The 16,481-nt window shown below is 32.1% G+C and overlaps 1 protein-coding gene across 4 annotated transcripts in view; it reads right to left on the minus strand.

Annotated features, from left to right (window-relative positions):
- LOC129222607 (ankyrin-3-like) overlaps positions 1-16,481 on the minus strand; it is a 243,048-nt gene that overhangs the window by 16,569 nt on the left and 209,998 nt on the right. For 3 of the 4 annotated variants that reach the window (XM_054857131.1, XM_054857130.1, XM_054857129.1), the window contains one exon: positions 14,630-14,713. In XM_054857131.1, the coding sequence (XP_054713106.1) occupies positions 14,630-14,713 (84 nt within the window). Of the gene's footprint in view, positions 1-9,260; positions 10,134-14,629; positions 14,714-16,481 lie in introns of all 4 variants that reach the window. The other variant, XM_054857128.1, reaches the window with a different exon arrangement.

Raw genomic sequence — 16,481 nt, forward strand, 5'->3', positions numbered from 1 at the left:
TGACCTAGATGATTTGACTCGTTATAGATCAAACAAATTGCTAGTTTGAGCATAACCTTCCATGTTGCTAAGTTTCATTCCAGATTGCCCCCCACCTCCCTTCCCTCACTCTACCATTCCACTTTCCGAAAAAAAAAACTCTGCAAATGAGTGTGGTTCTATTTGTCTGTTAAAGTTTTCCGGACTTTTAGTTTTTATGCCCCCCCCCCCCCATTTATAAGGCTTAGTCATTACTGATATTTGTCAGCGTCTCCTCAGTTTATTATGATTATTACTTTTTTTGTACCAGCTTTTTTATGTTCTTATTTTTTAATAGTTCTGAAAAAAAAATTGGGGGAGGATTAACAATCTACAAATTCGTGTCAGCTCATTTCAAGCATAGTCAGGATCCATTACTACTTACTAGACCATCACCTTTAAGAGAACCCCATTTTTAAACTAAATAGAGTCTGAAAAATTTATTATTTCTTTAGCCAAATTTTATTAAAAAATTCAAAATATTATGATCCCATTGAGATTTAAACTTGAAATTTTGCACAAACAAAGGTAAAATACACACAAATTTTTGAGAATTTTTTTTTAAAAATTCGTTATACTTTTTCTGAGAAATTTAAATTTTAAATTTTCAACAATGAAAATTTTTATGAAATAAGTCATTTTGCATATTATATTAAACAACAACTAATGTACTTTAAAATGCTTCTTGCCAAATCTTTCTATCGATATCTAGTGCTGAGTTATCGTTCATTTTATGTTCAAGCATCCATGTAAAAAAGAGGGTTTTTCTAAAAATCAAAGCCTCGTAAATAAAAAGATAAAAGAGATAAAAATCTAAAAATTTGGACTTTTGATTACCTCGAAGGGTACAATTGATAAGTCATTCAAAGAAATGCAAAAAGGTGAGGGGAAAAACTTTGGATCACTTGATATTGCTTAATATTGCACCCTATATTGCTTTCAAGCTACAACGCATCAGTTATGTAAGCCAGTTATGAATTCTTGTGCAAGTTTTGTGGCAGATCATTAAAATTTAGATTTTAAATCAATAGTTAGTATCTTCTTCCAAACTTATGAGTTGTGTTACTTATCTTGCTGGGGTGCAATACCTCACCCTTAGTTATAAAAACATTTGCTTGCACCACCAACGTTGGATCAACTGACAAAAAAGGACAGTAACAAGCACCAGTTCTCATTTGAGTTCATGTACACGCTAAATTTATCCAATTACTTGGATTACTTTTGTACACCTACAAAAAAGGATTTGCTAACACACAAACACATACACACAAAGAGAGATAGATACATTTTATAGTATTGGTGAAAATTTCTTAAGTACCAAGAACAAAACTTAAAACTTTTCACGAATCCAACACATTTTTCTATATATAGTTTGAACAAAAAATGAAGTAAAATCGCATTAACATAAGACAAACTAAAATAAAAATTTTTGGTATTCTGTTTTTCACTATACTTATTCAAATTTGCTTTTAAATTTGAGCATGCAAACTTGCAATATTAGAGCAAATAATGGTAAATAAAAACTAGTCTCTTGTTATGCATAATTCAATTATACTGCAGTGGGCAGGTAAAGGACAGTAACTGCAAAATTTTCATTTTTTTTTTTTTTTTTTTTTTTTTTTTTTTTTTTTTGCATTTTTGTCATCTGTTGTACATTAGCTTTATTGCACGAGCTTGCTTATTTGGTTTCCGCTGGAAAAAAAAAGAGTGAAAAAAAAGTCTAATTCCAACATTTCCCTTTTACTAGTATGAAATCCAACACACATTTCTTCAACTATCTCAAAAACTTGTTTCTGCAGATACTGTCGTTTACCTGCCCACGGCAGTTATATTAGAATGAAAGTCAATACCATTTTTTTTAACTTTTTTTTTTAATAAAGATAGATAAAAGGTAAACATGTTTTAAACTTCAAAAAGCTTCAAGTCAAATAAATTTAAAATGAAAAACTTTAAAATAAAATATAAATAGGCTTTTTAATCCGAAAGGCTATTTTATAAGCTTGGTTTGGACTAAAAAATATGAAATTTCATACATTTTAGGGCAAACCGAACATATAGAAATGGCCTTTAGACTTAAAAAGTACTTTTTAAATGTTTTCTTCATTAAATGTGTATATGTCATCTGCAACATTTGCTCTGTTTATGCCCTTACAGCATAAATATACCTAACCCCTCCCCCTCCCCACATTTAATTAATCTGTCATAACAATAAATAATAGAAAGTATGAATGAAATCAATTTTAATTGATTATATAGGTTTCTCAAAAAATGTTTTCGGTAAAACCCTCTCCAAAACAAAAGTTTAGTTACGGCCCTGCTAAAATGTATGTTACCAGTAAAGTATGAAGCCCCGGCATGCAATAGAAGGCCTGAGCATTGTACATAATGCAGGGCCCTTTTGGGCAAAGTATGATACTTGAGATTTTTACATCTTTCCCAAAGGTCATAATGAGGCTATTTAGATAACAAGCATCTATCAAAAATACAGAATTATACTCTGAAACAATGAGTTTCCAAAACTTATGCAAGATACTCAATGAAAAATAAAATTTGTTCAAACAAAATTTATGCCTTTCTCAGAGTGAGAAACAAAATTTTCATTAAAAAATTCAAAAATTAATTTACTCTTTGCAACATAGTAGTCTTGAATGACATTTACAGACAAAGTATAAAATATGAAAATTATTACATATTAGGCATTATATATAACAACTACTCATTCTTATTTCGATAGAATTGGAGATTTATTTCATACTTCCCTAGTCCCTTATTTGACATTCAGTAGAATGCACAAGAAATGTATGAAATATAAATCATTTCATAATGTTGCCGGCTAGCTTTAAGCATTATTTAGGCATTCTGTAGAATGCCAGATTTCAAACATCATGCTTGCTTGTCATGAAAATGTGTCTGCAAACATGAATTGTTTTGTTGGTGATGTAAAATTTATGGAGATTGTAGAAAATGAAGAACAAGTAAAACAGATTCAAGAGGATTTAGATCATATTACTAAGTGGGCGAATAAGTGGGGTATGGCAGTTAATGTAGGGAAATGTCAAGTGCTACACTTAGGTCATGGTAATAAGCATACGAGTTATTATTTACAGGATTCGTCATCAGTCAGGCAGAAAATGTTATTGATCTGGGAGTCGTAATAAATCAGGATTTCTAGTTTTGTCAACAGTGCATCATTGCAAGTAACAAAGTCAAAAGAATGTTAGGGTTTATCAGTAGCTCTATTCCAAACAAATCTAAGAAGGTTCTTCTGCCTTTATATAGGAGTTTAGTAAGACCCCATTTGGAGTATGCTGTGCAATTTTGGTCGCCTTATCTGAGGAAAGATATTTGTGTATCAGAAACGGTTCAAAGAAGGATAATTAGTCTAGTAAGGGCACTTTCAGATTTAGATTATGATACCAGACTTAATAGGGTTAATATGTATAGCCTGGAGCAAAGGAGAGTCGGAGGGGACATGATTCAGTTGTTTAGATTTATCAGAAAAGATGTTAATGGGTTAAAATTTTTGCATGGAAAGCAGGCAAGGGGTCATTGTTTTAAGCTATTCAAATCTCAGGCTAACCTGGAAATAAGGAAAAATTACTGCTTTAGTAGGGCCATGAACACTTGAACAGCTTATCAGAAGAGGCTGGAATGACTAAGGGGGTGATAGCTTTAAGAGGGCCAATGATTTTCATTAAGGAATAATAAACTGATGAGGACCAGCATAGCTGAGCCCAGAGCCTGTTGCTGGTTGTCAGATTTGTATTCAATGACTAATTTTATGTCACAAATAAAATTCTAATAAATGTTTTCAGCACGCATCTTGAAGCTCTTCTGGCTTTGTTCTATTTTCGGAAGTCAATAATTATCTTCTGCAGCAAACAGTTTAGCAGAGGATTTATTTTACTTTGAATTTCAATAGAGATTTTTACGACTGTCCTTATTTTACAAGACAATCAAACAAATTTGCGTTAAGCGTAGTATCAGGTTTATTGATGTGTGGAGTAAATGTAAACGCGATTGGATTGCAAGGGATGGCCTGCATCTGAGCTCTACAGGGGTCAAAATGATTAGTGGTTTGGTTTTAGAGGCTTCAGAATCAAAAAACTAAGTTGGAATGGGGGGCATGGTTTTAGGAGCAGAATTCGAAAGGGTATTAACTATTTGGATTTTAGTAGAAACAGAAATAGGGTGACTAATAAGAGAAAAGATTTTAACAGTTGGGATTCAAATAATCGTGCAGCATTAAATAAAAGTAAGATGGGCTTACTTAAGGTTTTTAATATAAATGCTCGTAGTATTAGAAACAAGATGGAAGAATTGAAAAGCATAATTATAGATGAGAGGTTGGATATTATTGGAGTTACTGAGACATGGGCTACCAAAAGTGATGATGATTTATTATCTATTGCTGGGTATAATTTGTTTAGAAAAGATAGAGTAGGTAAAAGAGGTGGTGGGGTTTTATTTTATGTCAGAGGCACTTTAACTTGCAATGAGTTGGTAATTAATGATAAACCTAATGAGATTGATATGATTTGGCTGGAGTTGATGAGCAATAAGGGAAATAAACTACGTTTAGGGAACATTTATAGGCCACCCAACTTAAGCCAGAGTCAATATGAACAGATGTTTAGTATTATTAGTGACATTTCAAGCAAGGGGTCAGTCATTATAATGGGAGATTTTAATTCTCCAGGAATTGATTGGAATAATTTTTACCATAGTAATAGCAGAGAAGAGGAATTTTTGAAAGTAATTGGTGACTGTTTTTTAGATCAAATTGTAACTCAGGGTACTCGACAGGACGTGATTTTGGATCTAGTTTTCTGTGATATGGAAGGTTCTGTTCAGGGGTTAAGTGTAGGGGAACACATTGGAGACAGTGACCACAACAGTATTAGGTTTGGGATTAAATTTGATACGCACAAAGTAGAGAATTTTAGGTTTGTGCCCAATTTCAGAAATACTGATTTTGTGGCACTTAGGCAGAGTTTGAAAGCAGTTTTTCTTCTAAATTGGACAATAGCGATGTGAATCTTCAGTGGGCAGAGTTTAAGGAAAAGCTAGCGAAAACGGTTGGGGATCATGTTCCTTTTAGGAGAAAGGGTGTCAACACTAAAATTTGGCCAATGTGGTTCTGTGTAGGGAAACTAAAGACGCTCTAAATTACAAGCAAGCTGCTTTTCATAGGTTTAGAGAAACTGGTCACAGTGCAGATAGGCTCCAATATTGTAAGGCAAGGCGTAAATTTAAGTATTTGGTACGGATTCAGAAAAGAGAGTTGGAGCAAAGACTGGCAGATAACATAAACAGGAATCCCAAGAGGTTTTTTGCATACGCTAATTCGGGGAAAGTTCGAAACAGTCATATTGGGCCACTGGTTGATGAGCACGGAATTTTAATTCAGGACGATAGTGATATTGCTAATGTTCTTAATAACTTTTTTTCGAGTGTTTTTAACGATAACTGTATCTTAACAGTTGACACCAACAAGACACAAGCTATAGTACAGCTTGAGGACTTTGTATTTTAAAGGGATGACGTTTTACTTCATTTGAAAAAAATTAAAGAGACTAAGGCTCCGGGACCTGATAATATTTATCCAAAAATTTTAGTTGAATGTGCGGAGGAATAAGCAGATGTAATCGTAAATATTTTCAATGCTTCTTATAACTCGGGGACAGTGCCAGAGGACTGGAAGCTGGCTAACATTACACCGCTCTTCAAGAAAGGGTCTAAAGGGAGTGGGGGAAATTATAGACCTGTGAGTCTAACTTGAGTGGTTTGCAAAATTTTTGAAACATTGATAAAAATTAAGATAGTAAATTTTCTAGAGACTAATAATCTATTGACTAGTTTTCAGTATGGTTTCAGGAAAGGCAAATCTTGTGCAACTAATTTATTACATTTCTATGACAAAGTTACCATAGCTTTGGACAATAAGAAGCCTGTAGATGTTGTTTATATTGATTTTCAAAAAGCTTTCGATAAGGTACCACATGTTGCTCTACTTAGCAAATTAGCTGATATAGGAATAGGAGGGAAAACTTTCATTTGGATAAAAAACTGGCTGACCGGAAGGAAACAAAGGGTAGTTGTAAGGGGAAATTACTCTAATTGGAGTGAGGTTTTAAGCGGGGTTCCTCAAGGATCAGTGTTAGGGCCTGTTTTGTTCATTGTTTTTATGAACGATATTCACAAAAATATTTCTGGGAACATGAATTGTTTTGCTGATGATGTCAAAGTTATGGGGACTGTAGATAATGAAGAACAAGCAAAACAGCTGCAAGAGGATCTAGATCATATTACGGTGTGGGCTGATAAATGGGGTATGGCTGTTAATGTTGGGAAATGTCAAGTGCTACATTTAGGGCATGGAAATAAGTGTACAAGTTATTATTTGCAAGGTTCAGTCATTAGTCAGGCAGACAAAGTTACTGATCTGGGGGTCTTAATAAGTCAGGATTTAAAGTTTAGCCAACAGTGCAGCATTGCTAGCAACAAGCCCAATAAGATGCTTGGGTTTATCAATAGATCTATTTCAAACAAATCTAAAGAAGTTCTTCTGCCCTTATATAGAAGTTTGGTAAGACCTCATTTGGAGTATGCTGTTCAGTTTTGGTCTCCTTATCTTAAGAAAGACATTAATGTATTGGAAAGGGTTCAAAGGCGAGCTACAAGGCTAATAAATGGACTTTCTCACTTAGACTATGATTCCAGGCTTAGAAGGTTAAAAATGTACAGTCTTAAGCAAAGAAGAGACCGAGGGGACATGATTCAGTTGTTTAAATTTATTAAAATGAAAGATGTTACGGGGCTGAAGTTAAGCGCTGAAAACAGGACAAGGGGTCATTGTTTTAAGCTATTTAAATCTCAGGCTAACATGGATATTAGGAAAAATTATTATTATAGCAGGGTAGTGGAACCTTGGAACAGTTTACCGGAAGAGGTGGTAATGAGCAAGAGAGTAGATAGTTTTAAGAGGGCCATTGATCTTCACTGGGGATTGTAAATCGACTAGGACCAGTCTAGCTGGGCACAGAGCCTGTTGCTGGTCGTCACTTTTGTATTTGTATTTAAATTCCCAAATATCAGGAAAAATGCATTAACGACTAAAATGTAAATCTAAAATTAGGAATTTTCTTTTGAAATTCTCTTCATACATACAAACTCACATTAATCCTTCAAAACAAGAGTTAACACAAAATTTCTATTCAAAAATTCTGCCTATGAATATTTTAATTAAATAGGAACACTCAAAGCAATAAAACAGAGTAAAAATTTTTGTGATGCAAAACAAATACATATATTATTTAGAAAATCATTCTTGACAACCTGCTTAGAATATAATCACATGTATGCACTCTCAATAATGCATACATAGAATTATTGAAACTTCTTAAGTACATAATGCAAAAATATTATTTTTTATTATATGTCTAGAAAAAATGAGAGAAGAAGATGTGAAACTGAATGTGAACAAACTTTTTTCTTTGCTTTAATTTACAGCAAAAAAAAAGTTTTTAAAAAAATACAAATAAGCACGCTAGTATTTTTCCCCTAATCTTGGCATTATATACCTAAAAAAGAACAAATTTCTACCATACACAGGAAAAGCTGATGTTGCCTCAGTTTTTGATAAATAATTTTAGTTACAGAAAACTACTTCAAAGAAGCAAACAAGATCCAGCCAATCGAAGCTCAAAGACTTGCATTTGTAATTAATAACCATATTCAAAGTCAATCTGGTGTCACTGAAATCATATATGAATTTCATAAAAATGGGACATTGTAATATGAAAATAAAATGCAATAAACAAAAACAACCTTGCTTTGACCTTATTTCCATCAACAGTAAAGGCAATTAGCAAAAGAAACCAAGCAAGCAAAAATGAAGAAGGAAACAGGAAAAAAAACAGATCTTCATGAATTAAATAAAACAAAAATCAACATTGCAAATAAAGAAAGTATATAAGAATTAAATTAAGGGATGTAGTTATTCCTGTGTAGATAACTCAACATCAGTAAACTAGGAGAAATTTTAAATTTCTATAGTAGCATTAAAAACATCTAAACTTCAATTTTTAAGTGGTTGGGAACTCCTCTCCATGATTTATCTGGAGGGGATCTTGATTTTTTATTGGGGGGGGGGGGGGCGGTATCAACATTGTTCGACTGTTTAAGCCTTTTGGACACTTCCTCACACCATACAGTAAAAGTTTGTATCCTACGCTCTTTTCTCACAGCTGTTAAATCCTAATTCTTAACTGGTTATGTTTGTTCCATGAAATTTATCCTAATGTTTTGAATTAAAATAAAAGCTTAAATTTCAATGAAGCATACATTCTATTTTTAGTAGAATGATATTAAAAGGGAAGATTATTAATTCTAACATTTTTGGCAACTTGTTTCTAACCTTTTTGGAACTTGTTGTATTTACTTAAAATTGACTTATGACAAGGTCAAAACTATCCAATCATATTTTAGAGATTAATGTTAAAATATGTTGAAAACAAAATCTAAATCCAATAAAATATGCAAAAAGATTGCACATTTCATATGATAGGTCCTGTAAAAGAACGTAATTAAATTGAAAAGGGAGGAAAATAAGTTTTCTTACTTTTAAAAAACCATACAATTGGTAATCAGTTATAATATTTACAAAGTCCTCATGACAGAGAAAACTGTTTGTTCATTTTCAATAAAATTGGTAGCTTTACACTTTAATATAAAGAAGAAGGGGAGTGGATTTCTGCATCCTCACAGAAGTTTCTTAATCTTTCCCTGTGTTTGGGATTGGATTATTTTTAATGAAGACCCAAAGAATTTTTTGGGATAAACTCACCCTCAATTTTAGTGTCTCTCTAATTCAAAATATGAATGTTATATTAGTTTATGTTCATTTTCTGAAAAACATTTAAAATTATTCAAGCTCGAAGACATTGATGAATAAAAGATACTAACATCAATAAAATAATCTTCTGAACTAGGTAACTACACTTATATAAATAAATTACCATGACACTACTGAATAGAACTACAAAATATATGTAGCTAAAATTTCGAAAAATACTTCATTAAGGATTTTAACATAACTTGGGGATAAAAACTACATCAAGAGTACAAAATTTGGAAAAATAGCGACTAAGATTCATAGCAGTAACACATCAGCTTCCTCTCAAGTTTCATTTCTTCACAAAAAGAAATGTACGTTAAACAAAAAGAAACACATTCCTCACCCTCTGCATGCAACTTTGTTGCATTTTCTTCTTCCAAATGTTCAAACATATTTTTATTTCTATCAGTGGAAGTTGCATGCACAGTTACTTTCTCACAGTATTGAGACGAGGCATTTGTCTCCTCATAATTGAACTGTGCATTAATGGACATGATATCTTGAGCAGCATCAGGACTCATGGTGGCCATATCGAAACTTCCACTACCTTTCTCAGAGTCCATATCGAAAATGCGTGAATTTACATTACTGGATTTGTCGCTATCAGTTCGTGAGCAAGAGACTCGGTGCAAATCATTTGAGAGCTCTTTCTCCTCTTTATCCACTTCTGCCAAAAGAGAAGAAACTTCTTGCTCCACGCGATCCAAAGTGATAGCGGAATCTACATCTGAGTGTCCTCCGTTGCTAAGATCTAAATATGGATCATTCACGCAACTTTCTTCAAAATTGAGTTCTTCATTGACTTGCTTAACAATTTCCTCGGCTTTCTCAAGCTCAGATGCAATGAACTCTTCAGCAGGTTGCTTGTCTTTACCATTCTTTGTGAAGTCATAACGATACACAGTGGGCTGCTCAACTTTTTCTCTTTTTTGAATCTTCTTCCGGCTACCTTCATCTGGCTCAAACATTTTCAGCTTGTCTTCAAAGCTAATCTGTTCTTGTATTATTTCCCCTTCAGCCATAGGTAAGTCATCCAAGGATACATCTTGGATCCATTTATCACTGGTCGGAAGAGTATCTGACGTCAGAGAAAGTCTTTGGAAGAAACTTTTCTTCTCGGTAAAACTCAAATCTTCCTGTTCTGAGTCAGTCGAGTGCTTTCCATCTTCAGGGGAGCTCTCTTTCTTGGGTACCTTCCTGAGGCTACGGACTGCACCTGATTTTGGAAGGGTACATTTTTGCAAGAATGCATGTCTCTATCTAAGTAATAACTGATGATTTATAACAAAAGCTATGTGCATTGATTTTCCATTTGTGTTTTTTATTCATGCAATAGATTTAACTGCTCTCACATTTCTCATCCAAAACCAACTTAAAAATTAATGGTTTATTTTAACTTTACCATGCAAATGTTCTCATGATACTGTAAAAAAGATCACAAATACACAAAGGACAGACAACAATCATTACATGCAATATTTGATTCCAATCCAGTTAAACATGCACAAGATATACAACAAAAATTTATTTACATACACTATATTTTTAAACAAGTGCAAATGTAAGCAAAATGCATGATTTGACAATGCATTTAAAAATCAAAATGAAACCAAAATACAAAATCATAATGACAAAAGTTTACTATAAATGCAATAGTATCCATCAATTCTGATCTTACATGGTCAATTAAATGAATTTTATAAAAAACATCACTATTTACATCAACAATTTGTGCACATCTTTGAAGAACTTAGTAGTTACCATTAATGTTTCATAAATATAAATTGAAAACCAATTGCCGATCAAAAGTTTTTATTAACTTCATAATACAAAGTGCCGTCGACCGTAGTGACTCTGCCACATACAAGGCGAATCTGTCCACTTTTCAAATTTTGTATCATTTCTGAAGTAAGAATTTATTTTATTTTTTTCTTTTAGATAAAAGAACTGCATTCAGTTAAAAGCTTAACCCTTACAGTTCTTGTCAAGCTTCAGAAATGACACAAACTAACATTTGAAATTTGGGCAAATTCAACAGTACATGGAAAAGTCAACTTAGTTGCCAGTACTTTTCAGGGTTCAGTTTTATGGAGGCTTATAAATCTAGTGACCTCTCACTAATGCAATGATACAAAGAACTTCATGAAAAAGACAAGTGCAAAAGGATGTTTAATGCATTATAACTCATAAACAAGCACTCACAAATGAGGGATGAGTGCTGTTTACCTATAAACTACTGAAAAAATAAGATTAAAAAAATAGTACTTTCAAAACAATTTTTTAAATAGAAAATCAGAAAAAAAAAATTCCCCTTTTTTTACAAAATAATTTACAACAGCATTGGTTATTTTCTAACCCACTAGATTTGAAAATTCTTTTCAAATTAAGTAAGATGAGAAAACAATGCCTCACTTCTTGAACTCAAGGCCAATCTTACGGGCCTGAGCTCCAACCCAGGCTCATTATTTGGGAGGGCCAGGAGGGGGTAATTGACCCTTCCCCACTCTAGCTTTGAGTGATAAATGTATTTCTATATATGTGGGTGTGTTTTATGTTATTTGTCGATATAATGTGCATTGAGTACATACACTTTAACCTCCCTTCCCCCCCCCCCCCCCGGAAATGTTTGAAATGACAGGCCTGCACCAACCTTGAAATTATACAAAATTGTACCTTTGAGTTACATTGCCACCCTAATCTACTTGCTCTATGTAAATATATATTAGCTATAGTTTTTCTTGATTCAAAATGCAAACAATGACTTTGAGCTTCTAGCACTTTTATCGATTTTTTACGAGGTCATAGAAACTAATGCAATAACTTCTATGTCAACATTATCATCTTTTTGATTCACTTCAAAATGCTTTTAAATGCTTTTATGCGTTTAAATTTCCTAAGCACACCTGTATGCAAAATATTATAAATATCAACTTTGTTAAGGTAAAGATTTTGCCAACATAATTTACCACTCTACTATTATACAATCATCCTAAAGCAGATTTTCTTTTTAATGTAAGCTATAATTTCTTTTGGGAGTAAAATTTAAAAAATTCTTCAACAAATAGTGATTTTTCAGGGCAGTACATAACTAAAGAAAATTTCTTTTTTCTAAGTCTCTGGTTATGACTTTTGTGAATATAATCAGTAAGGGGCTTTGCAGCCCACAACCCCTCCCCTGGAAAATCCAGAGCTCTTTTTTACCATATTTTTTCCCCCCGTAAATACATAAAATATACATATAACAACTGTTTATTTATGCCTCTCCCTCCTCAGCACATCAGAAATATAAAATCTACCACTGTCTAATAAGATATTCATCTTAGAAATGGGAAAACTTCCAAAAAAGAGAATGCATGAGTGAGAAGTTACTATATTTAAAATAAATGAGATGTCACCCAGAAAAAAAATTTCAAAAAAATGAAAGAAACATCAGTATTTTTGATGGCGACACACAAAAAAAAAAAAGGAAGTTTGCAATGTAAGGGAAAATAAAATGAGTTTAAGTAAAATTTTTAGTTTTAGATAAAATTCAAAACATATTTAAATTAAACGTGATTAGGTAAATGAATTTGTAGACAATGAAAGTTTGACAATATTTTTTCATAGTCTTGCAAAAAGAAACCTCAATTAAAAAAATTTTTATTTTCCTAACATAATGCTTGGTAGAATTAATAACTTTCTATCAACAAAGCTTTAATAATGGTTAAAGATTAAATGAAAGAACTATCAGATTAAAAACAAAAAGAGAACTAGTAAGCAAATTAATTTGATTATATATGCAGCCTTGGTTCAGTAGTCCGAACACTACATGTTAACCCTCTAACTGCCTTATGTTCCTTAAGTAGTCACTAAAAAATAGTCATATTTTTTATGAATAAAAAAACCAACATAAAATAATTTACAAAATTTACACATTAGAAATTATGCTTAGTAAAAAAAACCTAATAGCAAGATTCAAGGAAAAATTTTTTGCATTCTTTACACCGAATTCAAGTTTCATTACAATCCCTTAAATTTTATGAGCAACAAAAATACTTTCAGTGAAACAGTTTCTTTATAGTTGCAAAAACGAAGAGCGGTCGGAGTAAATACTTTAGAAAATGCATTACCGACATTTAAACTATGAAATAGTGGAATAAGGTCTTTAAATCACGGCATGCTCACGAAAATCATAGCACAAGCAAATTTTCTGAGTTCTACTTCCCGTAGAAATCATGGGATATGCAGCAAGAATGCTAAGAGATATATCTTATCATAAACTGAAAGGTCATAAACGTGATTAGGTTGCATAATCCCTTTTGCGCTTTAAAACAAACAAAAGTTCATAAATTTAGATTTTAATTTTATGCATTCTTCAAGATGTGGAAAAATGGTTGCCTCAGTACTATGGGTTACAATATTTTATGAATTTCAAAACGTTTTATTCACTGTCACTAATAAGCAGAAAGTAAAAACTAAAATCAAATAATCTTACAAAAAAGAGATTGAATTAACTTCACATTATCTTAACTAAACAAATAAATTACAAGAAATATCATAGCATTTTGTTATTGAAAGGTCACACACAAAAGTTGGAAATAATTTTTAAAACTTTCGTTCCACACTTATTTAAGTGTTGGATTTTAAGTCGATAAATATGCATGGAGAATGAAAAAAAAAGAATAAAAATAGATTCTAGACTCTATCAATGAACTAAGAGCAAAATTAAAAATTGAGCAACTTTTGATTCCTCAATTCAGGAGTCAATCTGTTCAATATACTAAGATATGATTATTTATACTCAATATTTATATAAATATAACTGAATTTTGAATGTTTCATAAAATAAAATAAAACAATAAGAAAATATTAAAAGCACATTGAATTCTTCTAAAATACTTAAATTCGATAAACTTTTCTATCCTTATCTGGACCGTATACAGGGCGGGAGGAGTGGGGTCTTAGAGTTCAACCCTCCTCCCTTCCCCCTGAAAAGTTTGGTTTGACATATAAATGTTCAATATATTTAAAGATTTCCAAAAAATATTGTTCCAAAACTCAAATGTCTTTCATATGTATATTAATTGCATGAAACACTTTTATAATAGATAACCCAACGACTTGAACATTAGCACAAATAGTTCAAAGCTCCGCACGGAAGTTTTTAAACCCTCCCCGAAATTATTTTCTGGTTACGGCCCAGGTCCTTATCTAAGATAATTAACCTTTATTTACAATTAATATACTGAAGCTTTCAAACAGCGCTAAAGAAAACTATCAGCATAACCCAATCAAAAATGTGTAATAATAAGCAAAAAGCTTTTACAAATCATTTAACTTAATTTAAATGCACAAATTATTAAGTAAATATTACAAATTACATAATAATTGAAAATTTTGAACAGCAGAAAGCAAAAATAGTATACACATACAGCTATGATTTTAAAAGTATAATACTTTTAATTCATTGTGATATAAGGCATACAATAAATAAAGATTCTTCCATAATTCAGGATTCATCACAAAAATACAGAAAAAACACAAAAATTAAAAATAGCAGCCCATAAAAAATGACATAAAAATTCATTGTTTAAATTAAATAAAATGCTCTGCTTCATAAAATTAAATAAATATCATTCATGCTATATAGTAAATTTTTCAGCCAAAAAATAAGGAAAACATAATTTAATGAAAAAACTTGCCAAAATAAAATAACATGCTTATGATACTTACCATCACCTTCTAATTTTATTGATGTTTCAGTCTTAATTTGAGTAACTTGCCGCACTGCCCCATTTTCAACAGATTCAGTCCACTCTACCGAAAAGAAAAAGTGATATATTTTTCAGTTATGAACAAAGTAGAAGAATTCTAAGCTTGTACTCACCATTGAGAAAAATGATGGAATTATTTGGAAATATTCTATTTAATATATTTAGTTGTATGTCATAAAACAATTAACAATACCGAGATATCTTGACCTGCTTAAAACTGTTGACAGACTATTTTTTCCTTGAACCACTAGCACAACCAAAATTTTCCATTGGAGAGAGTTTTGATACACAATATTCCTAACAAATATGAACTAGAATTGGAAAACAGCTTAAAACAGAAGAGGAACACAGCTGGAAAACAGCTTAGAGTTCTGGGTTGTTTAAACATCAAATTCTTGCAGTAATCCAGTCAGGGGCACCTCGAAGTTAATTTTTTGGGAGGGCGGAAATTCTCAATTTGCCGAACAGAACTAAAAGTTGTGCAAAATGATGATAATTTTGTGAAACAAAATTTACCGAACAGTGATAATTTTACCGAATCGTCAGACAAAATTTGCCAAATGAGGAAATTTTTGCGAGGTCCCAGGGACTTCCCACTGGGGCACCCCTGAAAATGTTACAAAATGTCTTGAAAATGTTACAGCTCAAGTTATAAGTCATGATAAAAGGAGTTTTACGCACCAATTGAAGTAACAAATCTCATTTTTTCCAACATTAGATACACATTAAAAATGAAATCAGAAGTTTTAAAACCGAACTATGAATAACGTTGCAATATTCATTATTTATATTATTCAGGACTATGCTTTACTCTTAAAGCAGCTGTTACATTATCCAACAATGAGTAAATGAAACACTTAATATACTTGCACACAAAATTACTTAATGAATTATTTAATCACCAGCACTTAGTTTCCCTGATTTTAGATATGGTTATTGATATTACTGCCTTCCTTATTTATGGATCCATGTGTATCATTTTTATATTATTTAAATAGAATATAAATAAAATTACTTTTCCTTCGGTTTTTTCCTCCAAAAAAAAAAATACATAGGATATAAACTAATTTAATTACTACTTTTCACTAAATTGTTCTCGAAGTTTGCAATTTGCACATAGATACATTTACTACTTAAAACATACAAACCTTGTTTGGAAATATTAACTAGTTCTTCATCTGTCAAAGAACCAGAAGAATGGTCATCCTGTTCATAATGCATACGCCTGGATCGTTTTCTGACCTTTCTCCTAACCAAGTTAGAGGAATCACTTTCTAAGCATAAAGTCTCATCCTCGGTTGAAACGTCGGCAAGTGAATACTTCCTGCCATCCGTAGGAGGAGACAGAAAGTTGATGTTTGAAGTGCCACCATTAATTGAGTGACTTTCGGCACCACTCTGCTTACGAATTGAAACAAGATTTGACCCATCATCAGAATGCAAATTTTCTTCATTGGACTCTGATGATAGATTTTCAATATCTGTTGCTCCTTCATCGGAATACTCCGATTTGAGGAACTCAAGACAGGTCATTAGGGGCGATATTTGCTTATCAGGTAACTCACTCATTTTTTCATCTTCACAAATGGTTTTAGAAACTTTGGTATTCTTAAGCTGAGAGGGATATTTATTAACAAAATTTGCCAATGGCTTTTTCTTCATAGGGTTACCATCACACAATGATAAACCAGGTGGTAAGCTACTGCAGACTTTCTTTGAACTCATAAAAAACTCAGTATCATCCTCGTCATCAACATCTGACATGTATTCCATTTCAACCAACTGATGGTCATTCAAAAAATTGGTAAAAT

The sequence above is a fragment of the Uloborus diversus genome, chromosome 5 (assembly GCF_026930045.1).
Source record: "Uloborus diversus isolate 005 chromosome 5, Udiv.v.3.1, whole genome shotgun sequence".
Classification (NCBI taxonomy): domain Eukaryota; kingdom Metazoa; phylum Arthropoda; class Arachnida; order Araneae; family Uloboridae; genus Uloborus; species Uloborus diversus.